The sequence below is a fragment of the Streptopelia decaocto genome (assembly GCF_964273445.1).
Source record: "Streptopelia decaocto genome assembly, chromosome: 5".
Taxonomy (NCBI): Eukaryota; Metazoa; Chordata; class Aves; order Columbiformes; family Columbidae; genus Streptopelia; species Streptopelia decaocto.
In genome coordinates this window covers 50,163,421-50,184,153 of record NC_138659.1, presented here as the reverse complement: position 1 = coordinate 50,184,153, position 20,733 = coordinate 50,163,421, and the positions used below count along the sequence as shown (strand labels likewise).

The 20,733-nt window shown below is 43.1% G+C and overlaps 1 protein-coding gene across 1 annotated transcript in view; it reads right to left on the bottom strand.

Moving 5' to 3' along the window:
- NDST2 (N-deacetylase and N-sulfotransferase 2) overlaps positions 1–20,733 on the bottom strand; it is a 137,751-nt gene that overhangs the window by 23,521 nt on the left and 93,497 nt on the right. Inside the window, exon 4 of the mRNA XM_082054707.1 lies at positions 386–1,785. Within this exon, the coding sequence (XP_081910833.1) occupies positions 386–1,378 (993 nt within the window). The 5' untranslated portion in view covers positions 1,379–1,785. The remainder of the gene's footprint in view (positions 1–385; positions 1,786–20,733) is intronic.

Sequence of the window (20,733 nt, the reverse complement as noted above, 5' to 3'; positions counted from 1 at the left end):
GTTTTTCTCTTCTGTTCTACCACAACTTGCTTTTTTCTTTTGAAAGGTAGAGTTTACTGCTACAAATAGGTTGACAGAGGAAATCTGCATATGCTTGCTCCCTAATGTTAAAGAGAAGACAGGACAGACCACCACAGGCATCCTCCTCTTAAAATTCAGAGATGTCAGCTACAGGTCCCAAAATGAAAAATCCTCCACTTAAACTTGGAAAAACTCTTGAGAGCATCACACATGGCGCCTCAGCATCTTTGAGGGCTACTTCTCTGTTCAAGATAAGAACAACTGCAGCAATCAGCTCTTCAATTAAATGCAACCTTGACTCTTCTGGTATACCACACACACTAGAAATTTGTCTGGGGCCCACAGTTATTTTCAGGGATTTTACCTCTACATCAGACACTTTCATGCGAGTGCCCTCTTTCCCCACAAATATATCATCAATGTCGACGAGGATATAGCGATCAAGTGTGAGACAGAGGCGTTTGCCAGTCAAGTAGGCAATGGCATCCACGAAAATGAGTTTGTGCAGCCAAAAATTGAGGTTATTGCCGAAGAGAACTCGCTGGATCCCATCATGCAGACCCAGGTCCTGCACCACCGTGGCATGCAAGGCTTTGTGGGTGGCCAGATGAGGAATGGACTCCGAGGACTTTGTGGTGGCCAACAGGACCGGCTCGTAGGTGCTGTGGTTTGACTGGAACACAGTCCAGTCGTCACCAGGCAGGGGACCCTGCTCCACCTCATTAGCCCGGGTGACGTAGAGCAGGGGAGCACTAGGGTTGATGTGATAGTCCCGCAGCCCCAAGTTGGAATGTAGGAAAAGTGGGAAACCCTTGAGCTGTGCACTAAGTAGGCTGTTCTCATTGGCTTTGAAAAAGCCTATAATCCCCACTCCATACTCTACACAGTATTTGTCCAGCAGCTCTCGGTTCCAAGCATCTAGGTTCACATATTTAAGGATGTTCTCGTAGATAATAAGCACATAGCGTCCCCTGTCTTTGTCTGTCAGGGTGGGCATATCCCCTTTGCCAGGGGCGATCTCTGTCCTGTATTTAAACCGGCTAGATTCCAGGATGGCCACTATTTCCTGCCCCAGCTGGGAGTAAATGCTTTCCACAAAGACTAGCACCACAGGATCTGTGCGTGAGGTGTCCACAGATTTTGTGAGCCTCCAGCTGGCCTGGGGTGGGATCAAGATGCGGTGCTGGTTGCTGCAGTCACTGAAGGGCAGGGGTGGTGGTTCCTTGATTTTGGGGCTGTTAGTGACGTAGTAAGCCAGGATGCACATGGAGATCAGGCTGAAGGCAATGAGCAGCAGGATCAATCTGTGGAGCTCCAGCTGTCGCACGTGCCGCACTACTTTCCACAACTGAATCATGGTGAGGCGGGCTGCCCACCCCCTCCTCACTCTCTGCACCCACGTTGCTCTTGAAATCTCCAGTACCGCTGTGGCAGTACACAGCAGCAGCTTGCAAAAAAGAAACAGCAGCTGCGGAGAGAGACAAAGCTAAAGCAAACAGCTACAAGGCTAGACTCCCAGGGATCTGCCATTTATCTCAAGTAACCATGGCCCTCAATTCCCATCGCTCTTTTGTGCGCTTCCTCCTGTTCCTCTCCTCTCACTCAGGAAAGTCTCTTGGAGGTACGGGGTTTCCTGAATCTTGTCTCCAACAGCAAATCAGTCTGTCATCCTGTGCACGAGCAGTTTCAGCTCAGCCTGCCCAGGTGCTCTGTTTCTCATTTAGCTGTTTCACATTCACATGATGGACCCTTCTTCTTCGCATCCTGCAATTTAAAAAGAAAAAGTCAATTCTCAGTATGGATTTATGGTATTTAATGTGTTTGAGAGGAAATGGGAGGATCAGCAGGTGCTAGGTGGGCAGCATCACTTGCCTGTCAGCAGGCAGACCTGTTCCCTGGGAAGTGACACACATGATTTGTACAGGAGCTTGGCAGAACCACCGTAATGGTCTTTGGAAGAAAGGTCCTGGCAGTGCACAGGGACTCAGCATTTGCCTTGGATGAGACTCTCACACACTACAGCAAACAGAGATGGCATACTTGGTCTTCCCCCACTCCTTTTTACACCATTGAACACAATATATGAACCCCTTCTATTCTAGCCTGTATTCCAAAATTAACAAGAGGAAGAGAGAGCCCTCACGTTCTTTGTCTTGTCCTGTTCTCAGCCTAATGATGATGTGTCCAAGTCCTTGCCAGTGACTACTTAGACTCTCCAGGTCCTGCTGTCCCATACCCAGCAAGATTCCTCAAATTCCCACCAGCTCTTTTGCCCCACAGCTCCCGAATTCTGCAGTTCTCATCCCTCTCTATGCCCCGCTTGTCCTGGGAACATATGTTTTTCCAAAGCTCTCAAAACATGGCTCCGGGGAGACATTGTCCGTCAGACATCACAGAGCCAGGGGGCACAGGCTGCCCATGCACTGCACACCTAATTGCTGCCAATTGATTCAGTGGCAGATGGAAACAAAACATCTCCCAAAACCCTCCTTCACATGCCACTGAAGAGCATGAAACCAGTTTTAAATCACTAACAGCAAGATGTAAATTTGAGTTGGTCTCAAATACGTGAAAGCTTCTTGTTACAAAGCTCTCTCACCTCCTGCTTTGTGTTTATGACAACAGACTATTTCACCATATGTTGTTATTTTTCCAGGATAAAATGCTCAACAAAGCCAACAAACACCAAGCCATCTAAAACATAAACACTAGGGAAAGTAACTAAATTGCAACTTGGTTTATAAATAAAATAAAGTCACTGTGTAGTTTACTCTCCCCTACAAGAAATGTGATTTATCTATAGCAACAACATCCAGGTGTGCATTACTTGGAACACAGGCACATTTTTCCGAGCACATGCTGTTGCTCCCAGCTCAGTGCAAGGACACCCTGAATGCCAGATGTTGCTCACCATGTCAGGAGTGCCAAAAATGAGCTCTCTGTGAAAGTTAAAAAAACTTTTTTCTCTCAAAACCTTGCTTACTCACAGCTCTGCACTCCTGCAGACATGTGCTCCACTACATACAATCCCTCTGGCCACCTGCTCAGCTGGCATAGTTTACCACACCGGGAGGCACAAGAGCAACAATAACAAAACATGTAATACTACCAAAACAGCTCTTCACCCTTTCTCCATTCCACCCATTTTTAAGCCTTTTTGTTACTATCATCCTGATGAAAGAAAATTAGAAGACTAATTTTCCCATGAGTTTAAGACAGACATAAGGTTTTTATATAGTAAAGTCAGGGTTTTTACAACTAGCTCCATCAGAAAATAAAGTAGTTGTGAGACAGATGCTTATTTTGCTCCATCAGAAAAGAAATCACTTGTGGGTTAGATGCTTATTTTGTAATGTGTATGACTAAATAGAAAAATATTCCTTCTGAGTCAGGGAAAAATATCAGTTCAAATATGGGGCCAGAAGTCCCACTCTAAAGACTCCCACCAGGCTCTTTTCCAAACCATTGGTATAGCTTAAAGCAGAGACAAATAAAAACGAAGCAGATTTTATATGAAGAGATATAATATTGCTAATTTTGTGACAGCGGATGGAAAAGAGTCAGAGTGCTGTTTACACAAGCCTTATAATGATCATTAAGTTAAATAACGTTTATGCTATAAGCTCAGCAGAGCATGGATTGGCTTGTGCAGTGCACAGTGAAACTCTAGCCCCTAGGAGGTCTTCAGAGTAGCTGTAGACTGTAAATGTAAAGTATATTACAGAAACAACTGACTCTGAATGGATCGAGTCTTCATTCCCAAATGTCCCTCTCTCAGAGAGGTGGCTTTGGCCATCCAGCTCAGCCAGCAACAATAAGCTATGTTTTCTTCAACACAGACAATCAATCATCTTGCAGCTTTGCTTTATTTCTACATACTGTTAACCTTTTAATAGAAAAAGGACAAGGGAGATTAAAAAAAAATACTAGGGGAAGATGTAAAAAAGAGAATTCAGTTATTTTTTTTCTTTTTTTTTTTTTAGTTGAAGTGACAACTGATTTTGAATACATAGACTGAGTACAGAATACACCTTGTAATTCCTGTTCAAGCCACCCACAGTCCCAGTGACACACGGGAACTGCCAGTGTATTAGCATTGTATCCAAAAGCACGTGTCACCTTTCAAAAGTAGGCAGGAAAATAACCTTTCCACCTCCACTATGAGCCTTTCCCATCCCACTGACTCTGGAAGGAAGGCCCCGATGTCACCACCCTCGTGTCTGGCACTAGAGCTCCAGTCACACTGAATTGCAGTGGCAGGAGCCAGCAGAGGCAGAACTCAGCAGGGCAGAGAAAGGCTAGATACAAACATATAATAAATGCTGTTTCTTTTTATGACGTTCATTCCCTGTAAGACACAATATATACACAGCTCCATGCATATCAGCCACTATGAGAAGTTGTCTTCATTCTACTCCTGTGCAACAAATTAATACAAAACACAGCACTCAGATTCCTACATACTTCATTTTGACCCGGAATTGCAAGTCAATGTCTTCTCAAATGATACACACACATCCTTTTGCTTTTAATCCCACTGGATAAAAAAGAATAATTTGACTATTTTGGATTCAAAGATTCACTATCTTAACATGTATTAGACAAGAAGTTGTTTTTGCAGGAGAAAATAATGTAAAGAGAGACTTATAAGCTTAGGAGCCCATGCGTTGCCTGCAGAAATTTCCAAGCAAGTGTTTCTGGAGTAGAATTTGTAATCTAAACACCACAGTAACAGTAAGAAAAGCAAGAATACGCTGATCCATGCAAAAGCCTGGGAAAGCCCTGTAGTACTTTTACTACTCTTTATCCCCAAAAAATCAACCTGGAAAACGGATCTCTTCCCGGGTTACACTTACCTCTCCAACTTCATTTTTAGTGTTGAACTGAGTCTCTATTTTGCAAAGAGCTGTGGTTTCAGTTCCCTGGTTATCAGTTTAAATATGAAAAATCACAAGACAACTAGATTATATTCTCTAGAATAAGGATGAAACTGGAGTTTAAGCTAGGATGCCACACCTGCAGTGCCCAGTTGAGGGGCAAGAGGGAGAGGAATCCCCTTTACAGGGCACTTCTGAATCACAGCAGTGTTTCAATAACAATGACTCCATTCAAGCTTCTAGTGAAGCTCCCAAACAAGCCCCCATTTGTTACATGGGTGAGCTCAAACAAATAAATTAAAAAAAAAAAGAGGCCTGTATCAGATTGCTGCTCAAGAATCTGTCAGCTCCGATCTCTTTAACAAGGCTTCACAGCTAGCGGGCATGCCAGCTGGCACCGTATGCATTTAGCTCTTTGGGGACCACATCAGCTGGTTTAGGTTGAAATGAAAAGAAAAAAAACCTACAAAAACAAACATACCAACCAAAATTCATATTAAAAGGTGAGAGAGCTGTCAGAAACCACCCAGACCCAAAGCACAAAGACCAGAAAGATTTATAGCAGAGAAAAAAAAGAACAAAAGAAAAATTAAAAATTCACACTGGAAATTGCTCCCATTTAAAGGAAAAGAAAATACCTGTGTCCTCTTTTGAGATCAGACTCCTTGGAATCTAACACCACAAGCCCCCCAAATTTATAGATAAATTAAGGTCCATTCCAAACTTCTGTCAGGACTGCATGAGTGGAGGTTGCAGGAGGTGGCTGGCAGTCAGAAGGCACAGCAAGGATCAAGTGTTTTACTGATGCAAGGATGCAGGATCAGAAGGCTCCTGTCCTGCCAGAAAAGCATCTCTAGATCAGAGAGCATCAGCTGTAAGGTCAGCTATCTTACAAATCACCAGCATTAAGACAAATGCTTTATAAAACTTAGATGTTCTGTTTCCTAGTGATATGGAGTGTTCACATGAAACATAAATCGTTTTGTGAATTATCAGCTGCTAAGCCACATGGCAACTGACGCGATATGAAAGCAAGATAGCAATCAGAATTGTGTGGTTTTAATGTCTGATCTCCAGATATTTCTAACACTTGGAAATTATTGTGGGGGATCAGTATAAATGCTCAAGACCAGCACTTGTCCAAAACCAGTGACCAGAATATATGTATTTGGGGCTGCTGGCACATTGATGCCAAAGCATATGGAAGATAATTGGTGTCATTTGACTCCTTTATCAAGAACTCCTGTCACGAAGCTCTTTCGTAGCTGAGCCACAGAAGGTCTTACCACCCTAAAAAACATTGTCATGAGTACACTCCCCCAGCCCTTTTTATTATTCATAACATAACCCCTCTTTCTGGAACACACACCAGCAGGATCTTGCCTTTGTCCAAAACAGCTAACTCAGAGGTCTTTCTTCAGCACTTCCCATGAGACAGATTTTGCCTTGGGCCCCAGAGGGACTGCCGTAATTGAGTTATACAGTACTCAGGAAAGGAATCTGATTGATTTTCCAACCCATTCCACTTTTATGGTGTCATCATGACACACGATTCCTCTTTCATCTGCTTGATTTCGAGACCCCACAGCCCCTCCCCGTCCGTGGCGCTATCTGTGCCAGGCCTCCAGGTACAGCCTCTGTCTCTCCTGAAGGTGGGGAACCTGGCAAGCAACCTCAGCAGAGCACAATGAGCCACACAGTAAATGACCTAGTAGAACCTTAGGAGAATGAACACTGGTTGTATTCCACATTTTGGATAAATAACCTCCATACTGTTGTAATTACAGCCACATTGTAATGTAATTGCCAACCAAGCTCATTTTTGGGCTCTGGGTGTGTGTTTCAGCTAGCACCCACTGCCAGTCAAATCCTGCAATGAAAGACCGCCCAAGGAACACAGAACTCATATCAAAGAGGCAAGACCAGTAGTAGTGCCTGTGCTGCTCTGATAGATGGGCATGCAGCCTCTGGCCAGAGCTGAGCTCTGCTTTGGCAGTCCCGGTGCAGGGATAGGCCTATTTTGGTACAGATCTGTGGTGAGCTGCCAGCTGGCCATCAGGCTTGAAACGTGTCAGTCTGACACCAGAGGAGAAGACCTGTGCAATTACGTAATAATTGTTTGGTGTTTTTTTTTATCATGATCCCCAGACAGGTATGTAACTTCACACCTTCTGCAAGAGCAAGAAGCTGCAGTACACGCTAAACAGATCTGCATGAACCCCTCTCAGCCCAGCCTGGTGGAAGCCCAACCGCAGACTTGAATTTACCCTTGTACCAGTGCAGTGAAGTTTGAAGGCACCATGAAGGCCCAGACCTGGGAGAGGCCAGCTCGTGTTTCCAAGCCAGCTCCACGGGGGACTGCACAGGGACCCCATGACTCCTGCAAGGTTCTTGCTGTTGGGAGACATGATTTACCCCTTCCACTGACAACCTAGTTTGCAGCAGATTTTTGTTCTCTTACTTCTTTACAATACCAAAAAAAAAAAAAAGAAAAAAAAAAAAGAAAAAAAAAAGGAAAAAAAAAAAAAAGAAAAAAAACCAGCTTAGTCCTTACCATGCCAATAACAGAGGCACGGCCCAGCACCACCTGCTAGCAACGTAAACCAACCCTTTGCTCTGAAAATGAAAAGGTCCTCCTTAAAGAGCTTCCAGGAAATCTGCTTTCCAGGCCTCTGCCTTCTCCTCATCACACTACACTCACTGCTTAGGGTCATTACAACTGACTTGACTAATTTTCAAAAGCAAAGGAATTTAAAACTTTTACACTGAGGTATTCCCCAAAGTTGAATGTCAGCACCACAAGCCTCTACGGGTTTAACTGTCTCAGCACAGGACAAAATTGGGAAGAGAAAACAGTTGTCTTGTTTTTCAGCCTGCCTGAATATCAGATGTGTAAAAAACAATAAATCAAAAATAATTTCAGCTTTCAACAGTTGCTGATGCTACCTACTTAATAAAAATAATCTCTAGCTTGGCAGCTGCACACTTTTGCTGGAATGAAAAGGAAAGACAAGCATTGTGGCAGCGAAGTGCTCACAAAATTCAGAGCTTTCCATCAGCTGAGGGGCTGTAACTGCTCTGGGGCTGCCATGTCCCTGCAATGCAACTGCTCGTATGAGAGAAAGGAGGCACTTTCCTCAGAGACAACCAAAGGGGCATCCCTGCTTCTTTATTTTATGTGCTACTGAAGCTCTAACACCCAGGTATCAGGCCACCACAAGAACTGCAGTCTCTTTCTGGAATTTCCCTTCCTTCTGTTTTGTGGCTTTCTAACACACAGATCTATGCACACTCTGACCCAAGCTCTTTTCTCAAACCAGGTGATGATGCAAGATTCCATCTCCTTTCTGCAGCCAGCCACTTGGAGCTGTGGGATGACTAGAGTTAGTGTAGTTCAGATCCTGCCACGCTATGGGTACTCCAAGTTGCTCTCCAGTCCCACCCAGGTGACAAGTGAATACCTCAGTAACCCCAAATGGTAGGAACACAGCATCTTCAGCCTCCTCCTTACATGGGTAATCAACAAATACACTCTATCATGGCAGAACATCTTCAACTCAACTGTGAGAACAGGAAATAAATGTAGCTCCTTCCGCATCAGATATGGCCAAGGATCTAATTTCCATTCCCTCATGCACCCTGCTTATCACAATTCAGATAAACCATCCTGCGGCAGAAAGCAAAACATCTTCTCTGCTGTCTTAAGTAACTTAATCAAGTGGGGAAATACAGTCAAACTGTGGCAAAACCAAGACAACTCAGTGTCAGTCAGATTTGAAGTGTCATAATATAGAAATGTACGTTACAACAGTTTATCTGCAGTTGCTATGAAAGCAGCCTAACCATTCTTCCTTTGAGCTACACTTTAATAATTTCACCTCAATTAGCAAGAGGCTGATCTTCTATATTCAGTTGCTTCCTCCTGTCACGTAACACATAGGAGCTAATCTTCCTTTTCAATCTATTTTATATAGGAACATATGACAGTAGAGAACAAGTTAATACTGTTACACTGAAAGTACAGCCAAATGGACGTCAGAAGAAAGCTGTAAGTATGCTCTACCAAAGGATAAAACCTCAGGAAGGGCTCTTGTGCTTACCTGTTCTTGTGTATTTGCACCAATATTCACCATTGCTGGGCCTGTAAAAGAACGTGTTTCCCCAGCTGTGCACAGCAGCTCCCTCCTGCCTGCCTTCAGCTGAGTTCATCTATTCAAAAGACTTCCATCCAGTGTAAAGCTCATGGCATATCTGCCAGTCTTTGTAGTATCTAAGATTCAGTTCTCTATTACCTTGGTATAATTGAAAGAAATAAGTCTCCTGTACTCAAACCCCAAAATACTCATTTTTGCTGGCTTAGCTGTTGCATGGCACCTTTTAACACAGCACAAACTCACTTCAGAAAAAGAAGGGGAAAGTGATATAAGCAAGCTATAAATGTGGCCTAGCAATATTAGTAAAAACAAGCAAAGGGAAGAGAGTGGAATGAATGGAAGTGGGATGACTTGAGGTCTACGGAGATGACACATGCTGGCTGAGACAGTGGTTTGGGTTCCTGGGGTTTGCAAGGCAGGAATAAATGCAAAGTGCTCCACTGCCTTCACTAAGCCTTCATGGCCACCTGTGCAATGAAAATCACCACCTTTTTTTTCCACAAGGGTTATAGCAGAAATAGAACATGAGGGGGGGACTCTGAGGAAGACTGTCAGGGTCCTATGTACACCAACAGCCTCTGAATGCCCTGACCAGCCCCCACCTACTGACCTGCAAACTGTACTTGAGCCCAGGCCATGCCCTGAACTACATTGCAAGTACGCTCTGCCTTGCTGACCTGGCCTTGGACCTGCCCGATGACTGTGGACTCACCAGGATCACTGGATTCTAGGTTGGACTGGTTGGTGGCTGTCACTGGCCGCCTCTACTTGTCTTGTGAGGGTACTTTACTGAGGAAGCCACCCGTGTCAGACGAAGAGGAGGGTGGATGGAGAACCCATGCACAGTGGGTGAGGGCAACTCCAGCCCTCTGAGGTCCTTATGGCCTTGATGGACTCTGCACCAGCTTCACACACTAGTTAGTTTTCAAAGCATGAAGGATGTGTAAGTCACAGCAGGAGCGAGGCTGCTAGAGAAACAAGCTGATAAAGAGTCGTGGCTATTGTTAGACTTCCCTGTCTTAATGTGGGTGGAATTATTTAGTTTTCGCTCAAACCATCTGTGTTTGTAATTGTTACAAAATCAGAGCAACACAGGCAAGGCACACCCATTTCCACACCTCAGTTTACGCTACGGCATGCTCACTACATTTTTAAACAAGAATTTCAACACAGTACCTTTTGTTCCTCTTTGTAAAACCCTTGTTTTTAGACAATCAACAGGGAAAAATAAAACTCTCAAATACATTACTTCATTTTAAACTGTACTGTAGCTACACATCACCAGTTCTTCATATTCCTCCCATTTTATGGACTTAATTGCTAAAGTGGGTGCTAAATTCTTACATTTTTAATTAGTCAACTGATTACAAGTAGAATTTTTTTTTTTCTACTATGAAGCTGCGTCTTTAAAATATTCTTTCATGCAGAATAAGTCCAGGACCTCATTAACAGCCTAATTAACTGCACAGACAAACTCAGGAACAAAAGCTGCCATATTTGCAATCAAATCTACCCTCTGATAAAACTGAAGTTTTGTCAGGAAAGCTCAAGAATTTTGATCAAAATGTACATCTCCATTAGGGACTGCAGCTGAAGACAAAAGGATCTGAGTACTGAAAACTGCAAGGTGCCCAGTTATGGGGTTTGGACATTAAGTCAGCTATCTGGGAGACTGTTTTCCAAAACTGACAGGTAGTAAAATTCCCAATCAAATGCACTCAACTACTGAAAATCTGATTAATTTTCACTATTAACACGTAAACCATTTATGTTTTGAAGAATTTTTTTTTCCTTTCCATGAAGAAATTTAGTTTTGAAGTCCACTTTTAGTTTTTGATAATGGAAAAACGTATGCCTAACCTTCATGTCAAAATTAACAGGATTAGTCTTGTGTGCCATTTTGCAAGCTTGTGTAAGTATCCATAGGATTAAAAAATTATTAAACTAATTCTGTTTTACACATAGCAGTAAGACACAGCTCAGATGTAAGTGACACTTCAGAAAACAGAAGTATTCAGAACACCACTTATAATGAAACTAAAGCAACATCTGTGTTTTCAGAGTTACTTTTTCTTTCTTAATAAATACTCAATTTGGTTCAAATAATTTAACTGAAAACAGAAAATCCCAGTAGCCTTTTTTAAAAAATCAATTATCAGATTTCCTTTTCTCAGTCAGCAGGGAGAAAATAGAATTGCCAGAAAAGGGGCATTTGTTCCAGGTGCATCAGCCTGTACAACAAGGTGTTCAGTAGGACAGAGGACCCACTTCTCTTGGTCTGGCCTGTTAGCAGGTATTCAGCCTATAAAATGCATTCCAAAAAAAACTGATGACTTGATCCACTGCTTGTGTACAACAACATAACCAGTTACTAACAGGTAGTTTTACTAACGTGGTGGGTCTTCTGCTCTTCGGCAATGTTTCTGTGGTAAGATTTGTTCCACAAACAAGTACACAAAAACGCCTTATGAAGAGTAAGGAGCCACATCTCCACGCATGCCTCTGCGAGCCTGGACATGCCAGGAAAACAGCAGCCCCAGCACCACACTGACCACCGCAGTGAAGCTGTGCAGTGACAGCAACACCGTGAGCACCACCAGATTCGCCCAGAGCCCTGTGTTTTCCACTACCATTTCATGCAAGTTGATAAACACAGCTGAACTTTGCCTCTACAGACAGGCTAGCTGATGGAACTTGCTGTAATGCAGACAATAATTTTCCACAGCCTAGCCTACCTTAAGATAAAACATTGCTAGTCTTTAATAGTGAACTAAGGGAAAAATTCTGCACTCAAAATGGGAAGAGGAATTTATTACTAATCATTGTTTAAAGAGCTAATGCAACCAATGCTCAACAAAATAGTGGCAAACACACTCCTTTATCCTGCCATACGTACTATCTCACATTAAGAAACACAACAGATAGAAGAAGGAAAGCATATAGAGAGAAAATTAGTCAAGTAAACAATTTGGGAATGATGGCTGGAACAAACAGATTTGCAAGAGCAGAGAGAGGGAGGGAGGACTTGGCAGCAGAGGCCAGGAGACTGTTCCAGGAATAAGATGCAGCATGAAACAAAATGCAAAGCTGAGAGTAGGAGGAAGAGATAAAGGGAGGAGTGCACAGGGAGTCAGAGGGGAGTAGGAGAAAATGACAGCTCACATTGCTTAAGGAGGCAGAAACATAGCACCTAAGACAGAATTTGCCTGAGACATTAGGTCTAGCTTGCCTACTTTTAAAAAACATAGGTTCTTTAATAATCAAAAGAAGCAGGGTCTGAAAGGCTTAACAGCTCATCTTCAAAGATGAGTTCCAGCAGAAACCACTTGCATGCTTACAGCTTATGTATTTAATGCTGACAGAGAAAGGCTCATACAGTCTGTAAGTCTAAAATTCGCCATGTCTTGCAATATTCCGGACACACCACAGCATTATTTTATCCCTATCCTCACTAAAGCCACTGCTGGTTTGGTTGTGGAAATCTTAATATGCTTGCAGTGCTGTGTAACTACATTCATCCCTTCCCTTTGTCCAGCGAGCAGAAGGTGGCAAGGGCTGCATTAGGCAGGAAAGTTGCCTCAACTGTGCTCCTACAGAGCTTTCTGCCCCTGCAATCGTAACCCATTTCCCATACAGAGACAAAAGTGGTATTAGCTAGCTGACAGTGTAGATTACTTAAAGAATACCCACAATAAAACATTATAAATGCTGAAATTTCAGCATTAATGTTGAAATCTCAAGTACAAATGTGCTAATTGATCTCAGTGAAGTAATAGATACTTTATAGTTTTTAGATCAATTAACACTTAAAATCTTGTGCACAGATGTGATGGGAGAGAAACAACCGCATTTAGAGCATTCAAGTAACTCAAACTCGACTTTGCAGCAACACAATAACTAAATAATTAATGCTTTTTAGTAGCCTCAGATTAGATTAACACTATACTTCCAGACAAGGCTTTTTCTACTCAGCAATGCTGCAAAGGTGAGAGCAAATGCAGCCTGGATATCCAAATTCTGAATTTTCTTATCTTCTTTGTTGTAGCCAAAACACAATAATTAAATAATTTTCAGCTAGACAGCAACTTTGAAGAGCCATAATTATGTTACTAAAAATACACCGTGATAAAATCTTTTAAAATTTTAGACATTAATTTTAAAGTTAAATACACAAATTAATTTTAAGTCTAATTATTTGGTCTACTTAACTCTCACATAATTAATTGGGTAGCTGGAATATAAAGATTACAGCTTTTTGGAAGACATGCTCTGTTTTCTTACACAACAAAGAAATGAGGCTTCTACTTGAATTGTAAAATTTAGTCTTCATTATGAATCTGGGTTAGTGTTTCTGCAATAATTTGAAATGCTTTGACTTTGTCCTCACTCTCCCATGAAGTGCTAAGTGGCTTGCAGAACATTTGTGATTGCAAGTGTTAACGGCAAGCGTGTTCAAAGGAGCTGCTGACATCTCGGTACCTGTAACAAGAACCTTGCCCCAGTGCTTTTATGCGTATTTTTGCCCATATTCCCCCCCTGCCTGACCCTTATTTTCCCAACCAATTTATCTGACATGGCCAGGCAGTGTCATGAGGCAGCTGCTGCACTGGATGCACCCCAGCCTCCTCTGCCTCACCAGGCGCTGGCTTTGCTGCCTGACTCTGCTCTCAGCTGAGGGGGGCACAGGCAAATGTGCAAATTCACCAGTATCCCCCCACCATGGTCAGGAGAGCAGACCTGCACATCCTTCATCTCCTCAGCCAGACAGGGGTGCCAGCTGGACAAATGCGGTGGTCATTCTAGCTCCAGGAAACCCACTGATGTCGCTTTCGCTTCCAGCCCATTGTGTCCCTCTGCTCAGAGGTGCAGGCCCTTGGCAGCAGGGCCAACAGGTGACTCTACCCAAGCAGTGCCAAGGGGCACGTGGAGGGGCTGGCAAGCCGTGTACTATCCTCATTCAGCTACTCCAGAGTTAAGGCAGGGTGACTGTTTTCTATCTCATTCCTGCACACATAAAATGAAGACTCAATTTTGTCATCTCATCCAGACACTGATTTTCCAGAGCATTCAGAGAGGAAAACTCCACAGCTGAGCCACAGTCAAGGGCTCCATGTTCAGGCCAACATTAGGAACTGTCACAGAAATTTCAGTGTCCTTTCTGGCTTTCTTCTTTCCTCACAAAGCTACAGAAGGGGCAGAAGGAAGAGCAGCACTATCATGGGAGATGAGACATGGTGGAATATTAACACCTTTAACTTCCCCTTTGTGCGCTGGTCCACAAGCATCAGAAACACATTCAAAGACCATCTTAGAGACAGTGAGAGCTCTCCACACACCCTCTGAAAGTGAGCTTAACATCCTAAAAGCTAGGCAATCAGAGAGTAAGACTGAGTTCATTCCTTTATGCCACTTCTAACTTGACGTGGTTACACAGTTGCCAAACCCCACCTGTAAAATGAGAATCACATTACACAAAGATGCTGAGCACCGATGCTTCAACAGCACTTTCTGAATGTATCAAAATGAACTGTTATCCTGATGTTACCTGGGTAAAACACAAACTTCAAAACAGCAGTAAGGATGGGATTCACACCGCTCGGTGCTCCGCTGCAAACACTCCACACAATGAGATTTGGAACAGACAGAAGGTGAAAAATTGTCTAGCTCTTCCCAGTCAGTAGAAGGATCATAACGTGCCTTGGTTTGCTGACAGCACAGAAGCTGCTCCATGGAAGGGGTGAAAATTTTCTCCCCTGCACTGCATCTGTCAGGCTCTCATACATTCCTTTTTCTTCACTGCTGCTATTTGCGTCAAACAGAGGAACCACACTCACTCAGCAAGGGCCACCTCAGAGGTTAAGCAACTGGCAATGGCATTTAATTCATTGGGAAGGGGGAAGAGAATGAATTTATTTTAGGTCACATTGTTTATATGAAGAATCACCTTGGACTCTGCAAATACTAGGAATACAAATAAGAGGATATATTTGAGTCTTCTATTTTTTTAAGGGGGGGTCCACTTTCCTTTGCAGACCTGAACAGATTAATGTAAATCAACCAATGTAATGTAGGTAGGGTGAACCAACGCCACAAATCTTACCCGTAACTACCCTACTACCCAGAAGAGACACTTTAACTTCTATCCCCTGCTCCTTATAGAAAGCCAAACCTGAACAACTCTACATGTATCAGTGGGAGACACTGGAGGTCTGTGTTATGTGTTCTCCCACATTCCATAAACCCTGCCCCCCTGCCCTGGGAAAGACATTTGGCCTTTACACAAATATATTCTGCACTTGAATTTTCAGTATAAAAATGATCACTTACCCTGAAATGAAGCATACAATATGGAGTGGCCACTATGCACCACAGAAGGGCTGAAAAGCTACAACACACTAAAGCAGAGAGAGGTGAATTTCTCCATTTGGTCATTTTCAGTTCCAAAAATAAGTGTCTCTACATAACCTCAGTTCATATATGAGGGTATGAAAAAAAAGGATTATGGCTCCTTTGTTGTATGATACCCAACTTTACAACCTTTTGTTCGGAAGAAGGCATCACACTGGATTGAAAGCAGTGGAATGGAAAAGCAACAAAACCAAATCCCTTTGAGGAATATTTTGCATTAAAGATGGCTTCAAATTTGCAGTGAAAGATTTCAGCACCAGCCATATTCTGCGAACAATGCGTGCTCTCTCTCCGCCAGCCCCTGTGCCTGGCTTGCTGGATCTATAGTGAGTTTGTTATTGCCCTAAGGGAGTATTCGATAATGAAGAGCTCCAAGTTTTCGTTTCTCTTCATGCCTGGGCTCATCCTAATGTGTGTAAGCAGGCTTATTTTGCAGACCTCTTCCCCCTCCTATTTTCCAGAAACGTTTTTTATAAATGAGCATTAACAATCGCCTCTCTTAACACAAGCTTATTGAATCCATCATCTTCTTCAGAGTGTCTCAGAGACTAAAATGAGGTTCCTAGCTTTCAAACACACCCAAGTGCTTTTACTGCACTAGGTGACTCCATCACAAAACATCAGAAAACTGAGTGGTAATTACTCAAGTACCTGCTCCAGTCCAGCTGTGCACTACAGGTAGCACATCATCCTGCTAGAAGGAAACGTCAGCGTGTGTGTGGAATAAGGTGAGACACACCTATACACACTGAAGCAGTAACACCAGTCTAAACAGGGTCTCATGCAACTGGACCTTAATTGTGGTGCATTCACACATGAGATGTGGGAGAAGGACATGCCAAGCAAGATGACAGCTTCCTACCTCACACAAGCCAATAACAGTTTGGTGAAGAGAGGAAAAAACAGTTTGTTTTGAGTTGCTTCACAACTCTGCAAGAAATTACTTGAATTAAAATTGCTTCTTCACCTATCGTCTCCTACTCTTGCCTCTAGGTAGTGGCTTTGGGAAACACTCATTCTTCTTTCTCTTTTTCATGCCTTAACCTTCAATTAAGAATCAAAGGCACTTTAAATCTCAGCCTTGTTTAAATTTTGCCTGGTTTCAGGCAAATGGCTGCATCCACTCACAAAATGCCTCTGACATGCTATAACATTTTACTGAGCACATAAAATGGTTGTTTCATGATGAACAACAGCAGTGGGGTTATCGGCTTTTCGTTACATTTCATCTAAGATGAACACACTTGATACATCATTTCTGGATGGTTTAGATCAATGGAGAACATTTTTATTGAAGATAATTTGTAATTTTTTTAGTAATTTCTTCCAAATCATTGAAGCAGAAAATCCATATAGGAGGCTGTCTGTCTTCCAGCAGTAAGGTAAGACCCAAGATTCCCGGAATTAGCAGCAGGTCAAACTTTGGCAGGTTACTTCAGCTCTGTGTTGGTTAAAAACTCCTGTCAACATACACCTTTTCATCACCTCTTTAGGCTTCTTGAATTGATTGGCTTATAGAAAGGCCAGATCCTAACACAATATGGAAAAAAAAATTCACTGCAATTTTAGCTAACATGAGACATATCACATATGACCTGAAACACATAAGTAGAGACCATCACCCTTCCTCATCCTTTTGAGCTGAAGCTGAGGAGTGAACAGGGAGGGCACAGAACAGAATTGAAAACTGTGCCTCCTCTTCCACAGCGACACATTGTAGAGGGAAGGTTTCAGACAACAGGAGCTACATCTACACAATTACTTACAAAGCAGCCTAACCATCTGACTACATTCATTACTGTACGAGGAAAAAACAAAGACCCTTAAGAGAAGAAGCCCTGCAAAAAGTTTCTGACCTGTGCTCCGGGCCAAGCTCTTGGCTCCTACATCTGCAGTGTTTGGCCACATTGCAGAAGCATCCATACTGTCAGCATGAACTTGATCAGTTAAATAAAGCACAGTTTTAAAGGCCCAAATTCTGTTTAATGTGCCTTAACCGGGAGAATGGCAGCCACACCTCAGCTCAAGGATGAAGAAATCTCTTAATAACCAGAAAATCCTCAGTGTTCCAAGTGCATCTTATTTCCCAAGGAACAAAAAAAATTTAAATAAAACACATTGTTAGGTAAAGGGTATTTTTTACTAGTTTGTAGTGAAAGGGAAAAAAAATCTATAAAAATTTCAATTTCTAAGCTTTCAAATTGCTAAATATTAACTTAGGACAACTAGCTTTGCTCTTGAGATGCAAATGAGAATGTAGATTGCTGTGTGACAAACCATTGGATAATGTGGTTTCATTAGTCCTCAGGGACTCAGGATATAAGACATCATCTGATTTTTAAAATGTTCTACCTGTAATGACTCTAATCGTGACAATGATGTCATCAGTTACCAATATTGCTGATATCTATTCATCTTCCAGTCAGGTGCCCAAGACACAAAGTGACTATAAAGGGTCAAGGGAGTATCTATTTATAGTGCAGCGTGAGCAGTAGCTTAGGTGAAGCCTCCTTGTGCTCTGCATTTGTGAGCCACCAGCTCCTCACAAGCCAGATTCCATCCTCCTCCAGCACGTTTCAGAACCTGAATTTAACCCAGCAGCAAGGTTAGACGCAGAGACATCCTATCAGGGAGAGAAAGGGAGAGCAGAGGGAGGAGGAGAAGGAACTAACAAAGAGCTTAATGAGCAAGGACTGTAGCAGGCATATCAGTGCGAGACACAAGCCCTGCCAACTCCACTTAGTGCACAGCCTAATAAAGTCACCGAAGAGCAGCTCATCCATCCTCCTCTCACAGAATTGTCCTTGCAGATGATGACTGCGAAACAAGCAGTCAAATAACAAGGCACGAAAGAAAAACAATGTTTTCTTGTAACAACCTAAGTAACAATTAGATAAGGAAAAGCAAAGTAAGCACAAAGATTCAAATTCCTACCTTTAAAAGCGAAATCCTCAAGTGAAGTTACTTTCTCAAAAGGGGTCTAACAGTCAGCAACCCAAGGAAGGGTATGGAGCCAAAGGGAAAGCAAGAAAGTCTGAGAGCTGCTTTTCACAAAAATCATATGTAAAGTGAGCTGGCCTTTCTGGCTGAACCATTATTACTAGCAGTGGCTGTCTTCATTCAGCGTTGCCAAAATCTCTCAGATCATTTTGCAAACCAAAGGACGCTGGAATTTTAAGTGCAGACAAATTGGAAAATGTAAATACATTCATGCTGAAAAAGAACACATCACTGCTGCAGTATGAGCACCATTAACCACTAGCTGGTATATCATAGTGCATCTACAGGTGGATGGTGGGCAAAGCACAGTCCCACATAAACAACCCACAAGCACAGCCCTCTTCTCCCACAAACTATCTTGCCTTGCAGCTCCTCTCTGAAAAGGTTCCATATCACTCCCTGAAATCGCAGGAACAATGAGAGGAAAGTGAGGAAGACGGTGTGCAGAGGAAGGCAGAGAGGCATGTTCCAGTACTCAGATTATCACGGCACACGGCAGATTTGAGATGCTCCTTCAGGGTGCGGATACAGCTCCATTCCTTCCTCCTCTTACACACTGTGCATCTCCTCACAGTAGGGTGTTGAACTCCATTTGGACGCAGACAATGGGATAGGGATCCGGCAGCAGTTCAAAGGCATTTCTAAGCGAAGTGACTGAACAAGCTCAGTGCCGGCGGAGGCAGAGCAGGATGCAGAGCGCCCCGCTTTCCTCCCCTTCGCTCCCCAGGCTGCACGGGCAGGTGCCGCACCATGGGCGGACAGTTCTCCCTTTGTTCCAGTGGCAAGAGGATCAAGGAGGAAAACAAAAAGGTACCACCACGGAGAACAGCAGCACCTAAACCCACATCAGTAAGGCAGAGGGAGGAGGGGAGCAGCGTGGGGGAAGAGAAGGGAGAGGGAGAGATAGAGGGAGGGCAAGTGGGCAGGCAAGGGGGGAGCGGGGAGGAAGGGAGCCCACAGACAGCAGTGCCTGGCACACTGACAGCTTGCTGCTGGAGTTCGTCTTCTGAGGCTGTCACAGGTTTATGGATGCCTCCAGACTGACAAGCTGACAAGATGAGGGAAACTAAACTCAGCAAATGTATTCAGCAGCAGTAAATTGCTTCTCATGCCCTAATGTGGCTTGCAGTTTCACTTAGTGAACCGATCTCATTATCAGGAGGGGGTGGGGGGAAGAGGGGAAAAAAGAAAAAAAGGCAAACCAACCCAACACCAGCTAAGTATACTCAGACACTATTCTTGGAATCTGGGGACTGGAATAAATCTGCAGAGGAACACAGAAAAATCACCTTCTTCCGCACCACTAATAAAAAATTAACATGTTAAAAGAATGAATACATACATCTGAGATTACGTTCTGTCCTTGTGTAAGCATGTTTGGTTGCAATGGTGGGGGGGGGGAGTTAAACTCTATACCCCAAAAAGACTGGCACAAGAGGGGCTGACTACTTCAAAACATAATAGAAAACGGTATCTTAGAGGAACGGAGGGGCAGGCAGGAAAGGAGGCGCTTCTGACCACAGCAGCATCTTCTCTTTGAAGATGCAAAGCCCTAGATGTGCTGAAAGTTGTACCCTTTCGCAATCAGGGTTTGGGAGAAGGTTTTCAGACAGGGTGACACACTAGCACACATCTCTAGAGGAGTTATTTTAACAGGAGCTGACAGTGCACAGCACAGACTTCTGTAATAAGACAGCAAAAACTTAATGCAATAGAATGGTACAGGGTATTAGAGAATGCTCAGAAAGAGGCCTGAATCTCAGGGATTTGGGTGCTATCTCTGTTATAAAGCTAACAAAATACCTCCTTACAATTTTATCCTGACAAGAACAAGCTAAAAACTAAGATCAGAAACAAGGCTCAATTATGAGGCTCTTGGGGTTACCTACTAGGACTTAAACCTGCTTTTGCAGAATGTCTAGCTTCTCACAGTTAAACTGAGCAGGTAGCTGCACTAAGGTCTGTCTCAAAGATATTTTCTACTGTCTCATTGCTCTGACAGGACAGCAACAAGCCCCAGTAGCGAAGGTAGAAAATGTTTTAAATTGTTTATTATGAGTAGATGACTTTTCTTCTGAATGAACAACAGAACTAATTCAGAATGGGCATACTATCATATAGTCTTTGTGTCATATAACAGCACAATGATTTGCTCAGTGCTGTTTAATCCTAGAAGATACATTGCAAAAACATACCAAATTACTTATTCATTTATTTAATGTGAAAACTGTAAAGAGCACTGAAGTATTTGAGAAAGAAAAGCACACGGACAT